Below are 27,577 nucleotides of genomic sequence, written 5' to 3' on the forward strand. Positions count from 1 at the left end.
CCAGATAAGGGGACCCAGGGGGAAGGGGTCAAGGGAATAGGGCAGAGGCGGCTGTCACAGCTGTCTTGTGCCCACGCCTTGCTTAGGTAAAGACTGTGCTAATCCACCACCTACCAAGGATCTCCCTGAGCTCAGGACCCCACGGGGCACGGGTTGCCATGCACACCCATGATCCTGGTCATGGGTGAGCAAGGGGCAAGAGAGAATCGCTAAATAGGCGAGTGTCGGGTGTCGCTTGGGAGTGCAGAGCCAATGCGAGGCGGGAGGAAGTCTGCTCCAAGCCCGGTTACAGATTGGTGCCCATGATTCTTGCCAGTTGTGTGTATGTGCAAGCAAAAAAAAAAAAATTCAGAGACACTGCCTGCCTGCTCCCCTCTCTCGCGCGCTCTCTCTTGCTCCCTCTCTCTTCTGCTCTCTCCCTCCCTTTGCAAACATTGGATTTAAACCTGCTCAGAATTCAGCAGAGGAAGGCAGCCGCGGTCGGTGGCAGCAGCAGAAGCAGTGGCAAACCTATCCCCATCCGCGGAGACGCCGCAGCCGCCTGAAGATGTGTCACCCGGCTTGCTGGATCATCTTCTCGGCCACCACCGCCCTGCTCTTCATCCCAGGTACCCAGCGAAGGGCTCGCGCGATTCCTGGGGCCGTGGGGAGAGGGGCGAGCCGCGAGGCAGGGAAGGAGGAGAGCCCAGGAGGAGGAGAGGGAGTGGGAGCTGCGCGTGAGGGAAGACGAGGCAGCGAGCTGCTGCATGCATGCACCCACCCGCCGCGGGCTGGCTCACTCGCGCGCACGCCGGTGCTTGCAGCCTGGGACCTGCTCCGGTTCCCGGCCGTGCCTCCTGGCTGAGCTGGGTTCGAGATCCGCACCGCGCGGAGAGGCACCGCTATTCCTGGCAAAGGCAGCTGCTGCTGGTGAATGCCAGCCGCAGCCTGGGGGCAGGAGAGCAGGGCTTCCAGTGCCAGCCATCAATGCCTCTTCTGTGGGACCTGCAGCGTGATGGGGAGCCCTCATTTCTCCCTCCACCCGGTCTATGTCTGGAGCCTGCTGATCTCTGCTTTCCTCAGTATTTTTTAATATTTTTCCTCATTGCCCCACTCCTCTCCCTCCCTTTCTTTGCTCCCGACTCTCTCTCTCAATCACCCCAGCACCTTCCTCCCCATCGAGGTTTCCTGTCTGGTCTTGCACCCTCCTACCACCTCTCCTTTCTTTGTCCTTCCACCAAATGGGCAGATTCCACCCTGGCACTCCCTCCTCTCCCTCCTGCATCTCACCTTATAAACGTCGTTTCTCTAGGCAGAATGTGTAATGTTCGTGGGGGATCTGAGTGTAGGGGAGGCTGGGGGGTCTGGCTCACCTGCCTCTCTTCTGGCACCTTCCCCCACCTTATCAATGATTGCAAATGGGATCCCAGATCTCCTAGCAGTTGCTTGTTTGGAAGGACAAGCAACCGCACTGGCATAGGTAAGATGCAGCAATTCTCCGGCATCGGCTTCGTGGAAGTGTTGCGGAACCCAGCGTTCGTTCGCTCTGCTCGCAGCGCGTGTGGTTGCAAGCAGACAACCGCTCGGAGCCTGCAGCGTCCTTCAGACACGCTGGAGGCAGCGGCCGGGCTCGCTCAGGCTTCAGGCGGCATCCAAGGGTCCCTGGGGGGTTCCGTGCTAAAACCTGAGGCTGCCAGGATTTCTGTCTTTCCCCAAACTGAGATGCATTCCCTGAACTGAACATTCACTCGGAAGTAAAATCGCACCTGGAGAGACGCAGCGAGCCTCAGACCTCACCTATCCAAAGAGAGGCGAGACACGAGACACGTATTCTCACGGGTTTCTATTCCAAACCACTGATTGTTTTCGGGGGTGGGGGGGTGGGATGGGGGCTGGGGTAGGGGCAGTGAGTCCCAAATTCTTTCTAAGACACCAAAGTGAAATCAGAAAAACGGGAAGTTACTGGGAGCAAGAGGGGTGGACTGCTTTTTTCCAAAGGAAAATCCAGTGGCTGATATCTCCTAAGGGACCCCGTGCTCTGCAGAGTGCAGAGTGGGGGTCGCGCCGTTGAGGAATGCCGTTCAAGGCTGAGAAGTCGAGGGTGGGGGGTGGGGGGAGGCCGCGGCATTGCTTTTTTTTTTTTCCTTCCAGAATCCAGCCTAGGAGGGGCTAAGGGGGCCCGGCTCGGCGGGGAAGGCGACGCCGGGGACGGCCAGTACCAGCTCGGCACAGATAGAGGGAGCAGGCGGGCGCTCTGGGCGCGCGGGCCGCCCTCAAAGTTTCCCCGTGCCCGCGCGCACCCAGCTCCCGGCCGGCCGCTGGAGGGCCGCGCGGGCGCTGCACTGCGGTGCCCCCCTGGGAGCCTGCAGACGGGGTGCTGCTTCCCTCTAGAAGTGCCCCGCACCCGCTCCCCGCCGCTGCTCCACACCCAGACCCTAAGCCAGCGCCCTGAGCGCGCTGAGCCAGGCCTCGGACTACCCCAGACTCAGAGGACCCCCAGCCCGCCCCCCCCTCCCCGGCCCTGCCTACAGAGCCCCAGTGGGTTGGCCGGGCAGGAAAACCACCTGGGGATCCCCGGAGACGAAACAGGTACTCCTTGGAGACCCTCCCGTGGTAACCCACCTGCTGGGTCCCAACTTCGCAGGCACGCGCCGTCCCCCACTTTTTTTCTCCTTCCATGCTGTATTGCCGCTCCCTACTCCTTACTTAGCATCTCCTACCCCCTCCCAGTCGTAAGACAGAGGCTAATGGAATAATGCCTCCCTGACCTGCGTAGGCCTCGGTGCCATTTTATTCCGCTGCCTTCTATTTCTTGGGGAAACACGTTTCCATCCCAGACTAATTTTAAGGCTAATCTTTTTGCCTTGCTTCCTTGCAAGGGAGGGCGGGGCTCAGAAATTGCTTTTTCTAGGCAGGCTCTGGGTTTCGGAGGGGAGGTAGTAACAAGTGGGAGTCCCAGAGAGCCCACCTCAAGGCAGGAGAGGGCCCTCTGGAAGGGATCCAGGCCCGGCATGACTACTGAGGCTGCTTTTGTGGTTCCAGGACGGGGTAGAGTCCCTGTGGGACTTTCAGAGACCTTGAGTCTGTGCTAGCTTCCAGGGGATTTGGGGGCTGGGACAGCAGTGGGGTGAGGGGACCAGCAGAACATGAAGGAAGTATGAATTACCCCCAGGAGGCTGGGGACCTCCAGGTTGCAGACCCTGCCCCTATCTCTGAGGCACATACAGGGGTCTCTACCTGCGCACTTTGCATCCCTGCCTGCCTCAGGCTCTGAGATGCACAGGCTGGAAGCAGGAAGTAGGACCCTCAGGAATGAGCTATTCCAGCTGGTTCTTCACCTGCCCACTCTCTTCCTGTCCTCCCCACAGCCTCCCCACCACCAGCTGGCTTTTCCTGGGCCTGGGCTGAGTGGCACCCAGAAATTGGTCTACTCAACCCCCATGTCTTCTATTTGGGGAGGGTGTTGGGGGTCTCCCAGCAGTGCTCAGGGATCCTAGGATACTCTGGCTACAGGGAAGAGTGGCTCAAATGTCAAATCCAAGGATGAGGTACTGCCAGCTCAGTGGTACCAGGGGACACCAGGGTCACCCCTGTCATACCTCAGGGGCTTGGCAGTGGTGTCAGGAGTTGACATGAGGCTCATGTCAGGGGTCTGCGATGTCACCGACCTCCTAGAGGTAATTCAGATGCAAGTGCCCAATTGCCTTCATCTCCTGCTGGTCCCCCATCCCTCTGTTGTCCCTGCCCCCAGCCCATGTACACTCCCATTTCTTGGCCAGGCCTTGCCCTGCTGGAGTTTATGGCCCTGAACGAAGGTGGACAATTCCAGAAGATGTAGGTTCCTTCTCCCAGCCCACGGCTCCCACACCCTCTTCCAGGGTGGAATCCTGGGTCCTGGCACTTAGGGTGGGTGCCTGGCTTTGGGGTGAGCCCTGGGGAGGGCTTTCAGGCCTGGTTTTCCTGAATCCACCCCTTCATCCTGCTCAGTAGCAGGGCTGTTTATCTCTCTCCACACAGGACAGATGCAGGAGGGCTGAGTGTTCCCAGAGTGTCCCTGCCTCAGGAATTTTGCCCCCAGGCCCAAGTCAACCTGTGACCCTGTGCCCCTCAAAATGGATCCTCAAGCTCACTTGGTGCCACTACTTCTTCTATGGTGCATCTTTGGTTGGTGGGATGGGGACAGCAGGTTCTGGAAGGAGGCTGTCTCCTGTGGTCGGATCGAGGAGCATGAGCAAGGGGGTTAACAGATATCTGCTGGGAGGCCTGGGGTTCTGCTGTGGGACTGCATACCGCCAGGGCCCTGTCTGCCCTGGGCCTTCTCAGCACCCTCTGGCACATCTCTGGAACCTGGAAAAGGACCCAAAGAGATTTCTCCAGCAGGGCCTGGGTTTGTGTGTGAGCAACTCAGCAGCCATAAGTCAGCCCTGGCCACACACGGCCTCTCCTGGGCTGGTCTCCCTGACAGCATCTCCCTTCCAGTCCACCGTAGGCTCCAAGCAGTTCCCCACAGGGTTTCTGGGATGACTCCAACTGTTCTGAATCTTGATCTCCTGATCAGCAGCAGGGGTCTTGGGGACTCTGCTTCCACAGGCACAGTGGGACCCAGGATATAGGTCTCAGCAAAGCAAGGGGATGATGGCATTAGAACCAGGGTGAGATAACCATTTCTGAGCTCCTGCCTAGTCTCTGTACTTGGCTGGCCTGCAGGAGTGGAGAGGGCTTTTCCTGTAGGTGAAAGAGGAAGAGGGCAGTGTGGCACCATGCTCATCTGTATCACTGAGCTAAGACTAATAATACCATCCATCCATCTACCCATTCATCCACCCACTCTTTCACCCATGCATTCATCGGTCCACCAATCTCTCTCCATCCACCCATTCATCTGTATGTCCATCCATCTGTTACTCCATTCATCTATCCATCCGCACATACTTGTGTCAGTCTGCCCATCCATCTCTTCAACCACCCACCCATATATCCATCCATCTATCCATCTGTCCATCCATCGATCCATCCACCCATTCATTCATTCATCCATCCATGCACTGAGACTTTAGACCAATTCCAACTAAGCAAAGCCCATAAAGTGGGAGGCGCTTGGTTCCAGAAACCTGCATCCAAGCAAATAGTGAGTACTGAGTGGGTGGTTCCCTCTTAGGGACCCGTGGGGAGAGCAGCCTGTAGAATCTGAGTGGAAGGGTCTGGCTGCAGCTTGACTCGCCCCACAGGCCCCTCAGATGTGGCTTTGCCAGGCATTTGGTGGATGCTGAGGATGTGACAGTTCTTCAGCCTTGGCCTTGGATCTGAGAAGCCCTGTCCCCTCTGACCCTGGCCTCTGACTGGCCTCTGACTGGCCTGCTCAGGTACAGGACAGGAGTCCAGGGAGGCTGCTGCTAGGAGGTGGGGCAAGGACAGTGCAGGACATATTGTGCCTCTCAGGGACTCAGAGACCTGGCTTGGGGCTGCTGACACATGTGCCTCTCGGCATGGGCTATGGGCACCAGGGATGCTGAGTGGGCACTGCCTAGTGCCTCCAGCCAGATCACCCTGAGAGGGGAGCCCGCTTCTCCAGGGGGCTCTCTAGAGGAATAAGCCAGGGATACCCTCTCCCAGGGCTCCTCCTTTTTCTGACTCTAAGGTGAGGGAGAGGATGGCACAGGAAGACAGATGAGGGGAGGCGGGATTCCTGCCCTGCTAGAGGCTAACCCGAGGGCGTTTTTCTAGCTGGAGGCCCCTGAAGAATGGAGAGTGGATGAGAATTAGTCCCATAAGCAGACATGGGCATGCTCCTACCTCCCCGGGGTATGACAGTCCATCCCACCACTCACCCCTCCTCAGGGCAGCTCTCCTAGCCTCAGACTGTCTCTTGCCCCTGTAGCCAACAAGTCTGTAGCTTTCATGGGGCCCTGTTGCCCTGCCATGTATGTGCCTGAGTTCTGTGCTCTGCTGCAGTGATAGAGACCTCTGCAGTCCCCCGACCCTGGGTGCTGAGATGCAGGGCTTTGGCTGTGATAACTAGAGGAGCTTCCATCCATCCGTGCTCTTTTTTTTTTTAATTTAATTTTTATTGAATCACCATGTGGAAAGTTACAAAGTTCTCAGGTTTATGTCTCAGTTATACAATATTCAAACACCCATCCCTTCACCAGTGCCCATATTCCACCACCAAAAACCCCAGTATACCCCCGCCCCACCCCCACCCCAACTGTATAACTGATGAATTTCACTTCATTTTCTCTTTACCTTGATTATGCTCCATATTTCAACACAAAACTCGCTATTGTTGTTGGAGTTTTCCCCCAAGAAAGACAGCCCTACTACCAGGAAGCATTTGATAATTACTTTTCCATTAAAAGATTGTATGTTTTCAGTTTTTAGAAAAGGTCGTGCAGCCGCATTAGCAGCCGCACAGTTCGGAGTTGTCCCAGTCCCGCATCCTGGAGCCGTGTTAGTTGCTGCTCAGTGTTGCCGGGGCTCAATCTGGAGAGGATGTGGTGGCTGCACCTCCTCCGTCTGGATCCCTGGTGTTGCTGGCCCGGTTTCAGGTCCGGAGCATTCTCTGACCACGTTGCTCACCAGAACGCCCGGCTTCTTCTCTGTTGAATGTGGCAAGATGGCGCCGAGGGTGGGTCGAGGACGTGACTTCTGGCTGCCGGGGCCACCTGGAGGCTGGGCTGGCGCCGCCCCACTCCAGTGCCCCCCCCCCCCCGCGGTTCGGAGTTGTCCCAGTCCCACATCCCGGAGCCGTGTTAGTTGCTGCTCAGTGTCGATGGGGCTCCATCTGGAGAGGGTGTCATCCGTGCTCTTGAGATCCTTGGAGAGCTCCCCACCACCCGCAGCCCCACCCCAGGCCAAGCAGGAGTCCCCGTTGTGGGCACTGCCTTGAGTGGCTTACAGCAGGGAAGGCATTTATGTTGCACATGGCCAGCCTGGGTTCAATTCCTGACACTCTGTATGGTCCCCTGAACACTGCCAGGAGTGATCCCTGAGCGCAGAGCCAGGTGTAAGCCCTGAACACCACCAAGTGTGGCCCCAAACAAACAAACAACCCCGCCCAAAGGTGAAGAGCTAGTGTAGGAAACCCTAGGAAAGGCCCAGATGAATGGAAAGGGGCAGTAGGGCAGGCTGAGACAAGGGTGTAGGGCAATGGTCAGAAGAAAAGTGCAAGTGACAGTGGTGGGTGATGGGGGACCTCACAGGGAAATCCCACCCAGAGACCACCCACCCCTAAGCAGTGTGAGGCACCAAGTCTGAAACAGCCCCGGACTCAGTCTTACCCTCTTGGGGAAGGAAACAGGCCCCTTCCACCAGGCTGGGGTTCTACCTGGGGGTTCTCAGGGAAGAAGACTCTCATCCTCTTCCTTTACCTGGGAGATTCAGCTTTTTATTCTGTGTTAAGAAATCGCGACATGGACAAGGTAGATTATTCAGCCTGCCTTTGGATTCACTGAACCCCTTAAGCAGATTTCTAGGGGCCCGTGGAAGGGATTTGAAGGCACTATACACTCTCTAGGTCAGGACAGGATCTTGCATCCCCTTAGCCACCCGGTACCCATCTCTGCCCTCTGCCCTCTGCAATACCCCAGGTTCTCCTGTCTCTTGGGATTTGCCTGTGAGGCCACCAGAGCTTGGCATATCCCCTCCTCTTACTCTGGACAAATGCTCTTTTTGTCTCCCTCCTTTGAACTCTGTTTAGTGCTGTCTCTCCAGAGAATCAACTCCACATGCTTGCATCAGCGTGGGCCCTTTTCTCCTAAACAGGGCTCTATGCTAACTCTTCCTTTCTCACACAGGGGGCTGGGTTTTGTGACACATTTCTCCTCCTCTTCTTCCTCTTCCTTTTCCTCCTCCTCCTCCTCCTTCTCGTCCTCCTCTTCCTCCTCCTCCTTGTGCTTATTGTTGTTTAGGGGACAAGGTTTCAATAGTGTGAACATTTATGCACCTTTCCTGCACATCACTGTTCCCACTATACTGCAGATCCCCATGTCACATCAAGTCTACTTCTTTCTTCCTCCTCCTTCTACTAGTTGATCACCTCAGTATTGAAACCCAATGCCAAGGGTTTGTCTTTCTTGGCTGCTGTTTCCCCCTTGTCTCGTTTCTCTCTAGACCACAGATGACTGAGATCATCCAGTCTCCTTCCTTCTTCTTACGACTGATTTCCCTTCTCATGATGCCCTCTAATTCCACTCAAGTTGCAGCAAGCTGCAAGATTCCATCTTTGCTACAGTTGCATAGACTGGTTCAGCTTCTGTGGCAAATGGCCTGGAGGGGTCTCTGAGAAGTAAGAATTGAACTCCCATGTGACCCAGCCATCCCTCTTCTTGGCATCGACCCCAAATACACAAACAGCAATTTGCAAAGCAAATTTAAAAGCAGTTTTGTTTTCTGTCTCCTTTTCCTCGGGAACCCGTGGGGCATGGAGATTTTGTTCTCAGGACATCCTTTTGCCTGGCACCGTGACACATTGAACGGGAGCTCAGAGTGTATTTCTTGAATGGATGTGTGAGTGTGGGGGTGGATGAATAGGGAAGCAGACCTGGCCACCAAGGGTCCACTCATGTCTCCTCTCCTTCAGTCCCATCTCATCGGGTCCTCCCACGCACCTGGGACTCGGAGTCTCGGCTTACACTCAGCTTCGTTGCTGCTGACCCTCTGCACGGTGAGGGCACAGAGCCTGGGATATGCTTTGCTAGCAAGTGAAAAAAAGGTGCAAAGAGTGCACACAACTAACTTGTTATCAGCCCCAGGCTCCTGCTTTCAATGACTACCATCTCTGAGTCCCAACCTAACACACGTCCTTGGTACCAGAGGGTGCCACGTGTGCTCTGGGATCTCATGACACATGTTGTGGTGTGCCTGTGTGGAAGGAGCTATGGGTTACAGGGAGGAAGATGCTGGTAGCTGAGGAGGAAGTCACCCAGAAGCAATGGATCCTGCAAAAGGCTGAGGCTCATTGGGAAAATGGCCATTGCAGGAGGGAGAGCAGAGCTTTCGCACTTCCTGTCCACGCCGTCTTGGTATGATCTGTTCACAACTGTGACTTCAGGGCTGCGGGTTTCAGAAGAGCAGGGAGAGGTCCTTTGCATCTCTGAGCTCTTAGTACTGCCCCCTTATCTGCTGGGCACAGGGACCCACATGCCTGTTTCCTGCTTTTATGTTTGCAGCTGAGCATGAGAGACAAGCTGAGGCCATCCCAGCAGGGGTGGGGCCATGCAGGGGAGGCATCTATCTGCATCTGTGAGTGGGGAAGTGGGCAGCCCAACTGAGAGAAGGTAAAGAGGGAAATGAACTGAACTCAGGGGACACAAGTGGGCGTGTGACTGAGCAGAGGCCACGCAGCAGGAAGGACAGAGGACTCAGTGCCATTGGAGTGGGTGAGAAGAGCATGTGCTGGGAGGAGGCCTTCATAGGCAACCAGCCAGAAAGGGGCCAGGATTTGTTTACTCCTTATTGGAGAAGAGGCATGACCCATGCCGAAGGCTGAGGTCACAACTCTGCATCTGGTTCTCTTTGCAGTGGGTAGAATGGATTAGAGGGGAGTGAGTCTGGAAGGGGGAAGCCAATGGGTAATGTCAGAAGCTCAGGGGCTAGCTGGAGTGGGTGAGAAGAGGAGGGAGATATAAGGAGACTGGGGGCTCCGAGGAGGGGCCTGGGGTCACTGACCTGTCTGCAGAACGTGAAGCTTAAAAGTCAACCGCAGTTACTTCCAGCCCTTTGTGGGGACAGCAGAAATGCTCTTTCTTTTTCTCAAGTTTGGATGTGTCAGCTGGCCACTGAAGGAAGAAGCAGTAGGTGGTTCGGGAAATTTCTGTCATTTCTGGACACGCCATTATCTCCCTAATTTCACTGGTGAACTTTCTGTGTCTATTTCCAATGGCATCCCCCATCGACCTCACAGAGAGATATCAGCTAGGACCTCGCAGGACCGTGCATGATTGTTTGCTCCTGAAAAGTGAGGAGTAAACACACAGACATTGGAGAGTGGCTTGGGGGTGGCATGATGCTGCTGGGTCTCAAATGTTGTAAGGACGTGAGCTTGTGCATGATCTGTCCCAAGGGCCCCCACTGCCAGCTGAATCACACTGACTGATGTGGAAATGTGGAGATATTGGAGCAGAGTGGAGCTTTGGAGAGTGTCTGTTTTATTCTTTCATTTAATTTGGGTCTGTGGACCACGCCCAGCACTGCTGAGTGGCTGTTCCTAACTCTGTGCCCGGGAATCACTCCTGGCGAGACACAGACACCCTTCATGGTAGGAGGGATCGAACTGGGCTCTGCTGCATGCAAGGCAAGTGCCTTAACTCCTGTCCTATCTCTTCGCAATCCCCTCTCCATTCTTGAATTTTACAGGAGAGAACATTAAGACAATGATTGTCTAAGTGTCTCCTCTCAGTTAAATCACTCTCAAGTTGACCTCCAGTACCTTAGAGAGTATAGTGACTCTGTGTCACAATCCTCTGATGTCATTTAAAAATGATAGTGACCTGGTGTCACAGTCTCCTGGTGTCATCAAGAGATGATAGTGACCCAGTGTCACAGTCCCCTTATATCATTTAGAGATGACAGTGACCTAGTGTCACAGTTCCCTGGTGTCATCTAGAGATAATAGTGAACTGGTGTCATAGTCTGTGTCATAGTCCGAAAGTCACAGTGACTTTCATCCAGGGATTAAGGTATGGGTCAAGAAAAAAGAACCCTGATTTTTCCCAGGTGCCCTCTCGTGACTTGAGTGACTTTGGCCACTGAACCCAGAGGTGTCACTCAAACTATCTGTCCTGCCCAGTGCACAGACACAGCTGTGGGAGGAGAGTATCAGATTCCAGAAAGCATGGACCCCCTTATTTGGGCTCCACATGATAAAGGCATGAGCCCTGGTCATTACCAAACTATTGAAACATCTGTTTGCATATTTTGAATTTACCTGATGGGCTAAACTAAGAGAACCCCCCCCACTTACACCCCAAGAATGACATGGTCACAGCGGGTAGGGTGCTTGCCTTGCACGCAGCCAACCCGGGTTTGATTCCCAGCATTCCACATGGTCCCCTGAGCACTGCCAGGAGTAATTCCTGAGTGCAAAGTCAGGAGTAACCTCTGTGCATCGCCAGGTGTGACCCAAAAAGCAAAAAAAAAAAAAAAAAGAATGACATGGTCTCTGTATAGATGATTTCAGGAGTCTATGAAGTGACTTACAGTGCCCACAGCCCCCTGAACATCCAAACTACTCTGTATGCTACTGAGTAGGGAGCCAATGTCCAATCTTTCTTCTCCCCCATTCCTGCTACCAACACCCTGTTCTAGGTGATGAGCTTGCAGGACACCAGAGCAAGATAGGGGCAAGTTTGGGGCTAGTAGACATAAGCTGGGAATGGAGATCCCAGACACTGGCTTATGGGGGCAGATTCATGGTGCCAGCAGCCACGAGGACAAGACTGAGGGCACAGAACATGGCATGGGGACGGGAAAATGCACAGGTGGGCATTTTGACTGAAACAAGCTTCTGTCTTCTCTGACAAGCTAACCTGTTCCTCAGAACAGTCCAGCCGAGGGAGTCCCCTCACTCCTCAGACTGTTGGAAGAGGGGATGTGGCAGATGGAAATAGCCCATCAGTCTCTAGCTCCAAGAGAAGCTGGAGTTTCCTTAGGTGTCCCTGTCTGCATCCCATGGAATAGAGAGCAGTCTTGCTTGGCAAGAGAGTGGCTGCCTCTTTGGGAGAGGTTCAGAGGGCTTGGGGCACTGAGAACCTGGGTCCTGCCTCTTTCCCTGACGGGGCCCATCCTCCTGTCCTCTGCCTTATGCCTGCCAGTGGCTTAATCCCTATGGCACCAAAAGATTGGGCCACCCTGGAATTGCCACCCAATGTGCCTTTCTGCCTTCACCTGAATTATTTGTTTCTGATATTTCTTTTTTGTTGGGGGATGGGGTTGGGGGAGTCGGGCCATACCCAGCTGTGCTCGGGGCTTACTCTTGGCTCTGCATTTAGGTATCATTCCTAGCAGGGCTTGAGGGTCCATATGGGATGCTGGATTCAAGTCCTGGTTGGTTCTATGCAAGGAAAGTGCACTGTACCATCACTGTAGCTCCTTTCTGATATATTTTAACTAAGTGACACTGCCTTAGAGTTATGCCTCACTCAAGCCAGCAGCATCTGTACATCTTTCACACTTCACCATTAAAAGTTCCATTCTGGCCTTTCTCTAGCTCTCACTGCTTCTATCTATTTATTTTTCTTTGGGGAAGTCTCCCAACTGGGAGCCCAGATCTCAGGGGCCTCCCAGCAATCCATGGCCAACCAGGCCAGTATGCAGGGAGAAGATGTGGCGCTGCTTAGACTCTGCAGTGTTGGGGTGAGCTTGGACCTCCAGCGCTGCATCCTTGGGGGACCACGTGTGACAGGGATAGAACTGAGGTTGGCGGCATGCAAGGCAAACCCTACAAGCCTGGCACTATCTACTCTCCAGCCCAGATTTGTTGTTTTTTTTTTTGTTTACTTGTTTTGGGGTCACACCTGGCAGTGGTCAGGGTTTAGTCCTGGCTCTGTGCTCAGGGACTACGCCTGGTGGGATTTAGGGAACCAAATGGGATGCCAGGGCTCAAACCTGCAAGATAAACACTTACCTGCTGTGCTAGCTCTCCAGTCCCTGATTTATGGACTTTTAAAGACCCCCGTGCATAGTAATCAGTCATCTCAGACAAGGGGTTCTACCTCTCTCAGACTTGTGAAATAGGGAAGGAAACTGCTGGACCGACTCTGCGGGCAGCTGAGCAGGCTCTGGGTCCTTTGGGATTTTGCCACTAGAGCTGCACAAGGCGCAGGTATTCGGGACAGAACAGTGGCCTGCAGGCTTGGCTGCATCAGGATGCAGGCCTCAGGGCTCCAGCCTGCTTGGCTACTTCTGTCTGGTGATTCCTGTGCCAGTCCCCAAGTCCACGGGCCACCCTCTGACTCCAATTCTGTCTCTTGCTCAGAGATGGACTGCAGTTTCAGGGCAACCTCCCAGAGGGCCAAAGAAGGTGTTTTGGAGTAGGAGACCTAACTCAAGGCCCTCTCCTGCAGCCCTCTCTCACGACAGGCCGTGATGCTTGGTTGGTAGCACCTTTGTCCATGGAAAGTTCTGGAAAGTGGTTCAGTTTCCACAGCTGACCAGTCTGTGCCTGTCAGAGTGTGGTCTCTGCCTTTGAAATGAAGATGAGGGTCCTGGATGGGGTTGAGAAGGAGCCTGGAGTTGGGGGTCATGGGGTCCTCAGATTGGGAAGTACTGATCCCCGCCTCTGTGCTGACTGTCTTGGCTGAGCCGACTTCCAGAGGACACCTTAGTGGGAAGAGGGGTCTGTTGTTGACTGTCTGAGCACAGTCTAAAGGGGGAGTGGAATTCCCTCCATGTGGACGAGAGGGCTTCTGCACTGTGGGCCCTTCCAGGTGGCCCCAGACTTTGACCCTCACTCTAAGGGCCTGGACCATGTGTGGAGTGGAGGGGTTTGCTTGCATAGTCAGTACATGCTCAGTCTGTGGGATCCTGCTCCAGCTCCCTCTGCTCCCGAGCCCTCATTTTCTGTCAGGGTCTCGGGAGCCCTGGGTGGAGCTCGGGAGGTTTGGGTGGGAGTTGGGATTGGTTCAGCTGCCAGCCCTGCATCTCCCTCTCCATTCTCAGCAGCTGTGTGGACGAGCTGAGGTTCCAGAGAAACCAGGGGAATTGCTCCTGCTTTATTTTCTCTTCCTGCTGCCCACGGCCTGGGTCTGATAAAATGCGGCTGGCCTGGCCTGGGCACTGCTCATTAGTGGCGGGGCAAGGCCGCTGAGCTGATGCTTCTGAGAGGCTTCCTGGAGGCTAGACGCTTCCCAGGTTGGACGGCGGAGAGTGGCATCGGCTCTGTGTGATCTGACGCTTCCTGGCTGGGCGGCTCTACGTGGGCTGATGCTTCCTGGCTTACAGCAGCGCCAGCCCTACATGGACTGGCCTGACCTGTGCTGACGCTTCCTGTCTGGACAGCAGGGAGCAGCAAGTTTTAGTTGTTTTTGTTTTGGGGGGCTGTATTGGATGGTGCTCGGGGCTTACTCCTGCCTCTGCATACAAGGATCAGTGCTGGCAGTGCTCAGGGGGCCACACAGGTGCTGAGGACTAAACCAGAGTTGACCTCATGCAAAACTAGTCTAAAGCCCTGTCCTCTCTTTGGGTGGGCTAATTGATTCTCCTCCCTGCTCCGGTTCTTTATCTGGACTGTGACTATGAGACAAAAGCTCCCCTGCAGAATGATTCAGATTTTAGCTATGGTAGTTTTGCATTAGCTTCTTGAGCTTGATATTCCTGAGGTCCTCAGGGTTTGTTTTGTTTTATTTTAGGGTCACATCTGGTGATGCTCAGGACTTGCTTCAGACTCTGTGCTCAGGGATGATCACTCCTGGCATGCCCTGGGATTGAACTAGGAACGCTTGCTCCTGTGCTATCTCTCTGGCCCCTTCATGACTGGCTTTTAGTGCTGGCAGGGCACTTCTGTGGGAATGGGCTCAGGGTGTCTGGAACACGACGTGGGTCTTCACTATCACCCCTGGTCTCTATCCTTCAGTGGATAGCTCACCATAGGAGTGGTGACAACCAAACTATTACTCAGCACAGCCCACTGTGCCCTAGTGACTAGGGGGTCTCCTGGTGGGGCCTTGCTGGTCAGTTGGTTGGTTTCCAATTGCCCCAGCTGTCTCTCTCCCTTGTCTTCTCTTCCATAGATGGTCCTTATCCAGGAGCTTTGGCCCAGGGCTGCTAATTCAGAGTATTAGCCAGATGCTCCAAAGCTTCTGGTTCTCAATTACTCGTGTCACTGGAAATTTGTTGTATTCAGAAGCAGGAAACCAGCTCCAGACTTGCTCATCTGGGCCTGGTGTTCTCTGATGAGTGGTTTCTAGGGGCAGTTGTCGGGAGCCCCCTTTCCAGTCATGGGAGACCAGGAGGACTGTGCTCTTCCCAGTTGGTCTTTGACAGGCAGACGCGGACACTCCCAAGCCAGCCTGCATGACTGACTCTGCTGGGTGGATGTGCAAGGAACCTGGACTGCTCATGGCCAGACTGTTCCAGAACCTTCTCTATAGGGCAGACTTCTGTTCCGGTGATTAACTTGAAGGGAGGCAGGCCAGGGAAGGCACCTCCAAAGAACTACCAGGGGTGGGTCAGAATGCCACGTTCAAGTGGAGAGCAGACTTGCTTACAGCAGCAGAGGCGGAGGATTTTTTTTCCTGTTTTCTTTGGGCCATAGCCAGCCATGTTCAGGACTTAATACTGGCTCTTGCTCAGGGGTCACTCCTGGCAGGGCTCAGAGGATTATTTTGAGCTAACAAATAAGGTCTGGGACTCGTCTGAAAGGAAAACAGTGCGGAGGATGGTCATAAATCTTTAAGACAAACTCTTTGGGGACTGGGACATAGTTCAACAATTAGGGTGCACGCATGTCTAACACGAACTTGACGTAGGTTTGATCACTGGCACTGCTTGAACAGTGAGAACTGCCAGGTGTGTCCTGGAGGCCCTGGGCACTTCTGGAATGGCCCTGGTGGTCCCCAACACTGTAAGGCCCAACAATACCTACATCCTTGGGCCCTAGCACTGGATCTCAAGCTGGTTGGCTAAGTACTACTGTGAGTAACCCCTGAGTCCCCAGAACACTGTTGGGGCCCGCATAAACCCTCTTACCCACCCCCAAAGCAATTTATGTATTAAAACTTTTTTAATTATTGAATCACCGCACCATGAGATACAGTTACAATGCTTTCAAGTCTGAGTGTCAGTCATGCAACTTTTCAATTACCCATTCCTTCACCAAGTCTACATTTTCCACCACCAATGTCCCCAGTATCCCCCCATCTTAACCCTTCCCCTGCCTATGTGGCAGACAATTTTCATAATTCTCTCTATTTTGATTACATTTAATATTTTGACACCAATCCCACCATTACTATTTGGAATTTTCCCGCCACCACTCAAACCTGCTGAAAAGGCAATGCTAGACAATTTATTTTGTGTTACTTGTCATGAATAGCATAAGATGTCATGTGGCAGCAAGAGCAGCCATGCCCTCCTAGAATTCCAAAATTTTAGATAATTAAGGCCTGGAGGGAGTGGAGCGATAGCACAGTGGGTAGGGCGTTTGCCTTGCATGCGACCAACCCGGGTTCAATTCTTCTGTCCCTCTTGGAGAGCCCGGCAAGCTACTGAGAATATCCCACCCGCACAGCAGAACTGGCAAGCTACTTATGGTGTGTTGGATATGCCAAAAACAGTAACAACAAGTTTCACAATGGAGACATTACTGGTGCCCACCTGAGCAAATTGATGAACAACAGGATTACAGTGCTACAGTGCAAGATCTGGAGAGATCTCTGCAGTGAGTTGCTCGGTTTTGAGATTCTTTTGTGTGTCTCTGGATCATGGCCCTTAAGGAGCTTAAATAGTAGCTGGAGGCAGTTTGTGGGTCTCATCTCAGGGTCCCATGGGGCAGGGGGGCGAGGGACCAGCCCTTCCCCTATCCCGTGAGGCCTGGCTGTTTGTCTTTACTGCTCCTGCATACCTAGGCTTCTCATTGGGTTCTGGAAGATGGTCGCCGTGGGATTCCTAGGGGGCAGATGGAGGGACAGCACCTGCTCCTGTCTGGGATAACCTGGTGAAAACGGCCTGGCACAAAGTCCGGAGGCACCTCTGCAGCGAGCTGCTCAGTTCCGAGATTCTTTTATGTGTCTGTATTAAAACTCTTTTAACTTAAAAATTTATTCTTAGTTTTGTTTTGTTTTGTGTGCCATAATTGGCTGTGTTCAGGGCTTACTTCTCTCTCTGCACTCAGTGCTCACTCCTAGGCTGGCTTGGGGTATCATTGGGGTGCCTGGGATTGAATACAGGTCAACAGCATAAAAGGCAGGAGCTTTACTGGCTTCACCTGGACCCTCAAATTTACTATGATAAAGGCTTATTCTATTTAAATTTTTATGATACTTTTAATATATATTCCAGCCTCATTTTCAGTAGGTTTTTAAATAATAGTTTTAAAACTATATTTCAAATATGGGGAAAACCATAAGAGGGAACATAAGAAGCTTTATGGCCCCAGTATTAGCAAAAATTAACCTACCGGCTTCTTATGTGGGGTGACTATGAGCAAGGTGTTCGTGACGTGAGCACATGTTTCTATGAACTGCACATCCTACTTTACCACCTATTTGTGTCCCTGTCACACTATGTTGTGCTCTTTTGTTTTAAAATATTTACATAACATATCAGGCCACGTGCATCCTTCTGCCATGTGCTTCACCACTTTTATTCTATTTTTAAAAATTTTTATTAGTGAATCACCATGGGATAAAGTTACAGACTTACAAATTTTCATGCTTGCGTTTCAGTCATACAATGATCGAGTACCCATCCCTCCACCAGTGCCCATTTTCCACCACCAATGGTCTCAGCATCCCTCCCACCACATTTTTAAAGTCTATTCATGCCTTACAAGGACTGAGTCTTTTCAAATCAATTTGCCTGTGATCAGTTAGTCATAAACACTACTGCAGTAGAAGCAGCCAAACTTCCCTACTAGAAATAACAACACTGACTATAGTTGTTGGGTTCCTTCTTTGTGAATGTGGGGGGACATACCAAAGGGCAAAACATTGCCGCATTTGGTGTCTGTGCCCAGTAGTTTGGGTGACCAATGGCTCCAGTGGGGTGGAAGGAAGTAGACATAGGCCATTAGAAGTCGAGCTGGAATACCAAGTAGGACCACTTCATTGATCTCTGACTTCAGTTCCTTTTGGGAATGACCTTTGGGCCAGTGCATCAGGTTTATTTTCAAGAAGTCAGCGTCTTAGAGCATCAAACTCAGGGAGCTGCCAAAATGCATCCCTTGCAATCAACTATTACAGAGAGGAGAGTTTCACCAGTTGACCTTGTATTGGTTTCTCAAGCCTCCTCAGAGCCCAGTGGCCATTCTGGACCACATGTGCCAGCTCGGCTTCCTTGTGGATGCCATGTGTCGGGAGGATGGGATCACAGCCTGAGAGGCCTTTCCCGGGCTTTGCCCGGGCTGGAGGATTTTCTTGGTTGTGCAGCATAGGCTCCCCAATCCTCAATGGGAGTAAAATCCAGCCCTGGACAGGTTTGTCATTGGAATGCCTCACCTCTTGTGATTCTGAATCGTTTAGCGTGTATGTATTTCTGCATTCTGCTGACCCCACAGGACTCGTTTCTCTGCTGCTGTATTGTTGACAACAACAATTTTCGAAGCCAAGCTGTTAATTTCGTTGATCTAGCTCACTGATTAGAATCTTTTCATGAACCATTATACATGCCAAATTTGGTTTAGGTAAAAGCTATTTCATGCGAAACCCCGTATATAATGATTAATTTCTCCAAGGTCATCTGAGCAGCAGGCCTCAGCAAAACCCTGATTCTCGACCAGGTACTGATGGATCAGGAGAACCAGTGTGACTGGACAAAGCCAATGCCATTGACTGTGGCACTCGGGGTCACAGTCCTTCGAGCTCTCGCCATGACCTCTGCAATTTTAGGCAGGGAGAAGTTGAGGAAAGCTTGAAGGAGAAGGGAAGTAGCTTAGAGGCTTCACCCAGGACATGTCCCTGCAGAAGGATGCTCAGAGCTGGGATTTGAAAGCATAGGTCACCTCACAGAGTCAAGATGGGGAATTGCAACCGTGAGCTTGGGTGGCTGGAGATGGCTTAGGCAACAGGGGAGGGAGAGGAGGGATTTTCCCCTCACTCCACAGTGTGATGAGCAGGCAAACAGATGGAGATGTCTGCCCAGCAGCAATGCACCTCAACCACTACACAGTTAGTTTGTACAATTCAATTGTCCGAAAGATGACAGGTGGTCCTAGGGAAGTCTGAGCTTCGAAGATGTTTCCAAGCTTCTAAGCTTCATGTTAGGAAAAAGATTCACGATGTGAGAAACCATGTTTGATGAGATTTTATGTGGTTCCCCAAAGGTCTGGTGCATTTTAGACTTTCCTTTCCCCACTTCTTTAAGACAGACTGAGAATCTCTGGCCTGTGAGTTCCATAAAGCAGGATAAATAATACCTAACTCTTCTTTGTACTCTGAGGGCTTTGCTCTGCTCCAGGGGATGGCTCAGACTGCAAGATATGTGAGTCTCTCATTGCTTATGGCGCTCATGAAATGGGTTTCTGTGGCCACCACTTTAGGGATTCCATTCACCGAACAAATGTGGCCAGAAGCATGGCTTGGGAGAAACTGATTTTCAGACCCCTCCTCTGCAAAGCAATGACTCTTGTCCCTAGGAAACCCAGACCCTAGTGGGGCAGGCAGATACTTATGGTTTAGGAGTGCATCTGAGAATATGCTGGAAGACCTGTAGTTCCATGGAAATGAAAGAGACTGACTGGTGGGAAGAATGCGGGTTCCAGAAGGGCCTTCTGGGAGGTGTGCAGACATGAAGGGAATGTGGTGGGAACCAACAGATTTTCCAAGGGAAGAAACTCCAGGCCGAAGGGTTGAACAGGCCTCATGCATGAGTGGGTATTTCGGACCATTCAATGAAGAGCAACAAAATCAATGCACAGTGGGAGAAGTGAATCCGAGTGTTGGACTGTGAGGGGGAAGTGGGCTCTTGTGAATGCACGTGATGTCCTCTACACAGAAATGAGCTTCTTCTCCCAGAGTAAGATGGCTGCAGAAGGGAAGAAGCAGAAGACTGCCCAGGAAGCTGTTGCCCCAGTCCAACCACAAAAAGATACTGTTTGGGTCAGAGCAATAGCAAAGCAGGGAAGTTGCCTGTCTTGCATGTGTCCAACCTGGGTTCGATACCTGGTACCCCTTATAGTTCCCTGAGTCCAGCCAGGAGCGATCTCTGAATATAGAACCAGGAATAAGTCCTGAGCACCACCAGGTGTGCCTCCCAACAAGACAAAAATAAATAAAATAAACAACGATCATCTTTGGAGGCATGCAGAACCTTGTTCCCCATTTCTTCCCAGCACAACGCATGCTGCAGGCATTTGCAACTTGCAGACTGAACAGTAGCTGGTTGGGGAATGAATTCCAGGGGAACAAAGGAGGGTTCTGCCTAGCTAAGAGGTCAGTCCTACTGTTCCCTTTCTCTTTTTATTCACTTGGTTTCAGGTCACATCTAGCAGTGCTTGGGGATTACTCCTAGCAGGGTTTGAGGACAGATTCCAGGTCTGTTGCATGCAAGGCAAGTGTGCTACCCACTGTACTGTCTCTCCAGTCCTGTCAACCACCTCTTTCTTGAAAGATGACTTTGTCTCTGATTGTATCAGAGAAGCGGATGCAGCCTCAGTTTCCCCTGCTGGCCATCATGCTCATCCTCAGCCCTCTCAGCACCTCCAACCAGATTCCTAATCTTAGATGCCTTCCAGTCTTTAGAAAACGATGCCAACCTGACCACAATTTGCTGAGGGCTCGGGGTTCCTTGGCAGGTGGAGAAACAGAGGCAGGGCTGCAAGAGCCCTTTCCTGCTCAGGTTGTGTGTGGAGCTTCTGGGGTTCACAAGCTCATGTTTACGAGACCCTCTGAGCCCCTTAGCTCATCATGGCTGAGCATAAGGAGGCGCATCGGAGGGCCCGGGTCTTTGCAGGCCTCTGCGAATGAACCCTGGCACTCGACTGGGGCCATGCCAGGCTTGACTCTTTGAAATGTGAAGTCATTCAGGAAAGGAAGCTCGGCAGTAGATATGGTCTGGATAAGGACAGTGGGAGAGTGACAGGTGACGAGCCCTTTGTTGGCTGGGCTCTTCACTTCTCCAGAGGCCCAGAAAGCAGCGTCACATGTGCCTTCGTCACTCCACACACGAGTGTGTATGTATAGGCTGCTGTGGAAAGGCCCAGTCTGCCCACAGCTAGGACCTGGGTCAGCCTGCGTCCCTGGGCCCCAGTCGTCAGGTACATGCTGGTTTGAGGCTACCCTGGTGATGGGAGTGGAAGGGGGATGAATAGGCTGATCCCCCATCAACAGGTGACAGTGCCCTGGACAATTTAGGCTCAGGAGGAGCAGGGTGCTGGGCAGGAGTGGGGATCCCAGAGGCTAGTGGCGTCTGGCCTGGGTTATGGGGTGGTAGGAGTGTGCCCCGCTCCATCATCTCTTCCCAGGGAAAGGCTGATGGGGCAAGGGGTGATGGCTGTTAGAAGCGGTGTCTTTGTTCTGAGGGCTTCCAGTCTTTCTTTTTGAGATTTCTTTCCTTCCCATTTCTGCAGTTCTTGGTTGTGAAATCTTACACCTCAGGGCAGAAGAGAGAGAGAGCTCAGTGGCATGCGGGAGGCCTGGGCTTGGTCCCCAGCATGGCACGGTTAACCCTCCCCTTTTGCTTCCCCTTCTTCTTTATTTTAGGGGCATTTTTCACATCCTTGAGCTCCAGCCCTGCTTGCTATGGTCAGAGCCTGGACTGGGGCGCTGGGCGCTGAGGGGCCACGAGAACCAGGAACTTGGAGATTGACCCATCTGGGACGGGATGGAGCACACAGGGCCAGTGACTGTGCTGTGAGGGAGACAGGGAAGAGAGAGAGAGGTGAGGGAACATGGGGGTTAAGAATCACTAAACTGGGAGCTTGGGGACAAAAAGGAGTAAATGCGGTGGACCCAGGGGTCAGTCAGACCAAGTGGGATATTATCATGGTTCCTACGGTGGTTATTCCTGCTCCTGCCAAAGATCTTCATGGTCCAGTGAGAAAGCCCGTGACCTATGCCTGTGACCCTGGCCCTGACTCTGTCCCCTGACCCTGGGCCCGTGACCCTGGCCCTGACCTTGTTCCCATGGATCTCCTTGGCTTTGGCTAAATGCAAGGCAAGTGCAAGGTCTTTATCACTTTCCCCAGGAGCTTTCCTGCCCCTTTCCTCCAGGGGACCTTCCAGCCAGTATCCGACTTGAGGGCCGGCCTTCTCTGTTTGCTGCCTGGAAGATCTGAGGAAGATGATGACATTTCCTTGGGCAGGAAGGGCAGGGCTGATGGTGCTGTGTCTGTGGGAAGATGGAGCCCGTCTGAGCTGCTGGTGACTCTGCAGCGTCGCTGGGCCCCCGGTGGGTGGGCACTGCCTCTCCATTTGTCCCACCTGCTTCCTCAGGGCCAGCTCAACCTTTCTTAGTCTGCAGCATGTAAGGTCCCTGTTGGCTGTATTTTTTTTGCTTCTGTATTTTAATGGTTTGAACTAATTTCCACTTTATTTTTGTATTTATTTTAACACAATCACTTATAATGAGGCTAATGACATTTTGTCTCCATGGCGGCGCATTTTAATTTGGTCTCGGAAATGTCAATGCGATCAGGCAATTTGGTATCTCGGAAACGCAAATGTGGGGGCTCCATCCTTCCCGGCCTCCAGGCCCCTGTCCTCTGGGAGCCAGGGCTCTGGGACCACACATGGAGAAGCTGACAGGGACAGGCTCTGCAGGGGACACTGCCTGGCCAGAGTGGGGAGCGCCAAGACTGAGGGAGAGGAGAAGCAGTGGAAGGAAGAGGAAGAGGAAGAGGGAAGAAGGGTCAAGAAGGGGAAAGAGGAGGGGGAAGAAGGAGGGGGAAAGAAGGAGGGGGAGGGAAAAGGAGAAGGAGAGGAGGGAGAGGAGGAGGAAGAAGGGATGCAGCGGGGAGGGAGAGGGAGGAGGGGCATGAGGGGCGACCCAGTGTGGCTTTTGTGCTCCTGTGGGCAGCTGGAGTCAGTGCTTGCCCTGTCCTGCCCATATCTCTCCTTTGCGCCAATCCTCCTACTCTCGGCCCTGTGAGTCTTGCCTTGAAGACAGAGCCTGGGGAGACGTTTATTTTATTTTATTCTATTTGTGAGCAGTGAATATTTGAGGCTTGACAGGCCTCCTGCGGTCCTTATCGTTATTCTTTTACCACCTTTAAGAGCTGTCAGACTCTGGCAGGGGTTAGGGTGCATGCAGTGTGGACTCTCTGGCACCGCATGGCCCCCCAAAGTTACCCAGGTGGCCCTGGAGAACCCCCGAGCACTTCTGGGGTGGCCCTAGTGGTCCTTGGCTGAGAATCACCAAGAGCAGCCCAGGGTCCTTGATTCCCCCTTGGGAGCCAAAGGCCATGTCACACTCACCCTCAACTTGCAAAACTTTTGACAGCCCAGGCCAGGTGAGGTGGATTTGGGGTTGGTGGGTGGGGTGCGTGTGGCAGTGTGTGGAGGCGCCGAGAGAGAAGGTTTTTCTCCTTTCCGGAGAACACCAGCCTATATCCGAGCAGAACTGCAGGAACTGGAGCCTTGGGCCTGGCTGGGGCCGGATGGAAGCTGGATTCTACGGGGAATCTACAACCTCGACCATGACGATTTAACCTTTCTCATCTGTGGGGGGTGGGGCTTGCTCAGGTGCCCCTGGGAAGTCCTGTGTTGGACACCCCAGTTAGTGCTGGGTGGCCCTCAGCCCCCTCCCTCTGACCTTTCTCCTGCTTCCCCTCTCCCTCCCTTTTGTCCTGGGTGCTCGTCTCTGCAGAAGGGCTGGTGCCTCACTCTCGGGTTAGAGAGCAGCTGCATCTGCTTCTTGGGCACCAAGCCTTGTTTCTCAGACACAAAGTCCGTGCCACTGGATGCATGGAATCCTCGGGTCACATTTGGGAGACGCCCGGGCTGGCCCAAAGGGAGCTGGTGGCCAGGAGCAGCTTCGTTCCAGCTGCTGTTCTCAAGGCCACTTTGTCAATTTCTTTGCCAACTTTTCCACGGAGCAAGGCTACTTTATCTCCATTGAGCAGCAATAAATGGACAGAATAATATATTTCACTTTTAATAAGGTGTTGCCAGTTGCTTACGCTCTGAGAGCAATTAGTGTCAGAGCCGCTGGTCCACAGAGGGGCGGGGAGGTACGTGTTTACCGACAGGAGAATTTAAGACTGGAGCTGGAGGCCACAGCGTGGTTAGCGGTGAAATGAGGTGGACCAGCTGACTCCAATCCACAAGCTCCATGCTCATCCCAACTTCCCCAAAGGCCGGCCCCTGCATTACTCATTTTGGGGAGCCAGTGATGGTGCCCACAGAGCTTGGAGTGAGGTGGGGTGAGAACAGGGCCATCAGGATCCAAAGAGATTTGAGTGTTGAACTCATCTCTGCCACTTAGAACATGGCACCATGGAAAAAGCATTTCTCAGCTACTCACTGTCTCCAGCTATAATGATGAGACAGAGGGCTGGAGGGTTAAGGCTTTTGCTCACACACAGTCAATCCCCATTTTATCCCTGGCACCAATCAGGATGGACCTCTGAGCACAGTACCAGGAGTAAGACCTGAGCACTGTGGGAGTGACTCAAAACCCCTCATCCTCCCAGCCCTCACGCCCTGAGATGAGAAAAGGATTGGAGTTCTCCAGATGAATCCACATGGCACAGCTCCGCCCTCAGATCAGGCTGTGTCCTTTCAGAACGGGTGGCTCAGCGCCATCCACTGAGTAAGGAGTCCAGAGCACTCAACGGACCCGTTCCCACACCCACCAGCTGTCCCAGCTCTGGGGGCTGATGCCTTGCATTTAGAGCCAGGCCTGTGGGGTGCCCAAACTCTCTGGGTTCAGTCTCGAGCAACCGAGAAGCACATTCCCTGGTGTAAGAGAAGAGACAGGTGTGTTCCCTGCCTCCCGCTGCTTCCATGACTCCCAGGAGTCCCTAGCCCCTGTCACACATGCAGAGACCCTGGGACTCAGGCAGAGCCCAGCATGAGCCCAGGTGGCTGAGCTCTGAGATGCCCACAGCACCGTCGGGGGTGGGGGAGGTGGGAAGGGGACAGGCTCTGCCACACTCAGCATGTCCCTTGCAGAAGAGAACCTGCAGGGAGCATTCCTGGGGACTAGCTCTAGCTGGCCTTTGTCTTTTGTCCCCTGACTCCCCATCAGGAAGCAGATGCGGATGGACACTGAAGGGAGGCAAGTGGGGTGAGAGTCAGTGGCTGTGTGTGGGCTCAGAGCTGGCCTGGCATGGGCAAAACCTCTCTTGGCCTTTCCCCAGACCCAAAGCTCCTGCAGGATGAGCCACGTCCAACACAGGTCAGGGCGACGCCCCTCCAGGACCCGGAGAGAAGCTGGGGCTGGGGTGGAGGAGAGGAGGGTGGCGAGGGTTCCTGGGCATGGGGGCTGCAGGAGGCTCTGAGGGGAGCAGTGGAGTGGCAGCAAGGAGAGCAGGAGGAGAGGGGGGTGCTGGTCAGAGGTGGGCTCGCCAGGCCACTGAGGTCAGGACAGCTGGGCTAGTGAGGACACGGACACCAGCCTAGCAAGGATGAGTACCTGAAGCCCAGCAGAGGGAACTCAGCTCACTGTGTTGGTCATCACTCACAGGCTTCTGGAAGCTTCTGATCTTCTCTCTAGAAGCATCTTCTCCCCTGTTCCTGGTTCTTTTCCGGCTCCCCGGGAAGTCAACTTCCCTTTTGATCACTCTGTTACAGGCAATAATGACTGTCCCCAGTTTGTCCCCAAAGGGGAGAATGTGTTTGGGATGGGGAGGGTGCAGGATTCCATGACCCCAGGGCCACCTCCTGTCCACCAAGAAAGAACAAGCTACCAGGTATGATTTCAGGGCCAAGGGTCGGGCTCAAGTGCTGGAGCACAGGCCTGTCCTCGAGGCCCCAAGTTCCAGCCTCATCATCACACGCCTCCCCCGCCCCCAGAAATCTGGGGTATAGCCTTGTGGCCTCTGACCACCTATGGATGGCTTTGGTGGTCACAGAACAATGTAGTGCCTGGTGGAAGCATCCCTGACCCCGGAGTGGGAGCTGGACCTGCTGGAATATGGCCCCTAGGAGAAATAAAATAATTGGGCTGGAGAGATTGTACAGCAGGTGGGATGTTTAACTGGTATATAACTGACCCCGGTTTGATCCCAGGCACCACTTATGGTTCCCTGGGCCCAAAAGGATTCCTGAGCACAGCCAGGAGTGAGCCCCGAGCACAGACGCGTGTGGCCCAATAAGTAAAATATAATCTTCTTCCATCCTGATGACATGCCACTCACTGGAGTGTGAAGGGGTCGGCCTCCTCCAGCAGCAGCTCAGGTAATAATTTGGAGCACAAAGGCACCAGCTACTGGGCTGGTGCGATAGTGCAGAGGGGAAGGCACTTGCTAACCTAGGTTTAACCCTAGCACCCACTAGTGATTCCAAGTGCAGAATCCGGAACATTGTTGGGTGTTGCAAAGAAATCCCCCCCACAAAAATCCCAAAACAACAAAAAGAAAACAAAGGCACCAGCTGGGGTTATCCAGCTTTTGAAAGTGTCCCAAGAGACCAGAGACCATAGTCCAGTGGCTAGGGTACTTGCCTTGCACACAGTTGATCCAGGTTGGATCCCTGGCATCCCATATGGTTCCCTGAGCACTGCCAGGAATAATTCCTGATGCAGAGTCAGGAGTAAGCCCTGAGCATAGCCTGGGCACCCCTCCCCCAATGAGCCCCAGGAACTCCAGGTCTAAGGTGCAGCATGAAATAAAGGGGGTTTGCCTGGGAAGCCCACTGTGAGGCCACCCACCTCCACTTGGTCAGTACCACAGAGGACTGAAGAGGGCATGGCTGGTGCTGGCTGGACTGACCCCTAGGGTGGAGTAGGAAGAAGTGGCAGGTCCCTGCTGGCTCGTGAGGAGACCCCGGGCTGGATTCTTGCGGGCGGGATTCTGTTCTGTCTGCTGACCCCCACTATCTCCCGGGGCTTCACCCATGCATGTGCATAGAGGGACCCCTTCTGCATCCACGAACCTCAGGGTCTCCCCCCAGCACAGCTCCAGGGAGGCCTCGTGCTTGCCCTAATTGCGAGGGTCCCGGTCCCCCTTCTTCTCGCCGCCTCTCTCCAGTGTTCCTTCTCAGCTGCAGTTAAGTCCCCGTCTCTGGGTCTGTTCTCCAGATCCGAAGGTTTCTATTTTCACACCTCGGTAATTGGTGCTATCCGTTGAAAGTAACTCTGGCACTCCAGCTTGCTGGGGTCAGGAAGAGCGGAATTGAATTAAAGGCAGTAGAAATTGGCTAGAAGCAGGAGGAGGACTGAGTGCCTGAGATTTCTCTCCCCGCCCAGAGCTGCTCCCCACTCTCCTCCCTTCCAGAAGGCATTGCAGGGGGTGGGGTGAAAAAGGCAGGGACCTCCCCGCCTTCTCCTGGCAGCACCCAGATAGTGGCCCCTAGGAACCGGGTGTTACATGCCTGGGAAAGGCGCAATGAGTGAAGGACGTTGGTGGGACTAACTGTGCCAAGCACACCTGCTTGAGCAGCACGTGGCTGTGGGATACACTGCGGCAGCCAGAACCCTGAAGACAGAGAAACTTCATCCACACTCACAGAGAGACTGACTGTCTCTAGGGGAAGGGAGAGCAGGTCCCTCGAACGGGTTTGGAGGGCTGTTTCTCTTTAGGGTGAAGAATGGGATAAATTCTTCAATTTTATAAAGGCCTATTATTTTCTGCTGCCGCTGTTGATTATTGTGTGATCTCCTGGAGGATATTTTCACTGATCGGGGTATAAACCACCCACGTGCTTCCGGCTGCAGCTGTGCATCCCTACGATGGGAGATCATTATCCTCCCTCCAGCTCTGTGGCAGGGCTGCCTCCAGGATGGGGGTAACTCTGGGCACAATGCACCCACCATTGGAGAACCCCGAGGGTTGGGCTTTCCCCAG

At 53.4% G+C, this 27,577-nt stretch overlaps 1 protein-coding gene across 1 annotated transcript in view; it reads left to right on the forward strand.

The window, feature by feature from the left end:
• Window positions 1-287: 287 nt before the first annotated feature.
• Window positions 288-27,577, forward strand: part of OPCML (opioid binding protein/cell adhesion molecule like) — a 1,158,538-nt gene continuing 1,131,248 nt past the window's right edge. The window contains exons 1-2 of the mRNA XM_055131031.1: window positions 288-322; window positions 455-608. Of these exons, the coding sequence (XP_054987006.1) occupies window positions 548-608 (61 nt within the window). The 5' untranslated portion in view covers window positions 288-322; window positions 455-547. The remainder of the gene's footprint in view (window positions 323-454; window positions 609-27,577) is intronic.

The sequence above is a fragment of the Sorex araneus genome, chromosome 3 (genome assembly GCF_027595985.1).
Source record: "Sorex araneus isolate mSorAra2 chromosome 3, mSorAra2.pri, whole genome shotgun sequence".
In the NCBI taxonomy this organism is placed as follows: domain Eukaryota; kingdom Metazoa; phylum Chordata; class Mammalia; order Eulipotyphla; family Soricidae; genus Sorex; species Sorex araneus.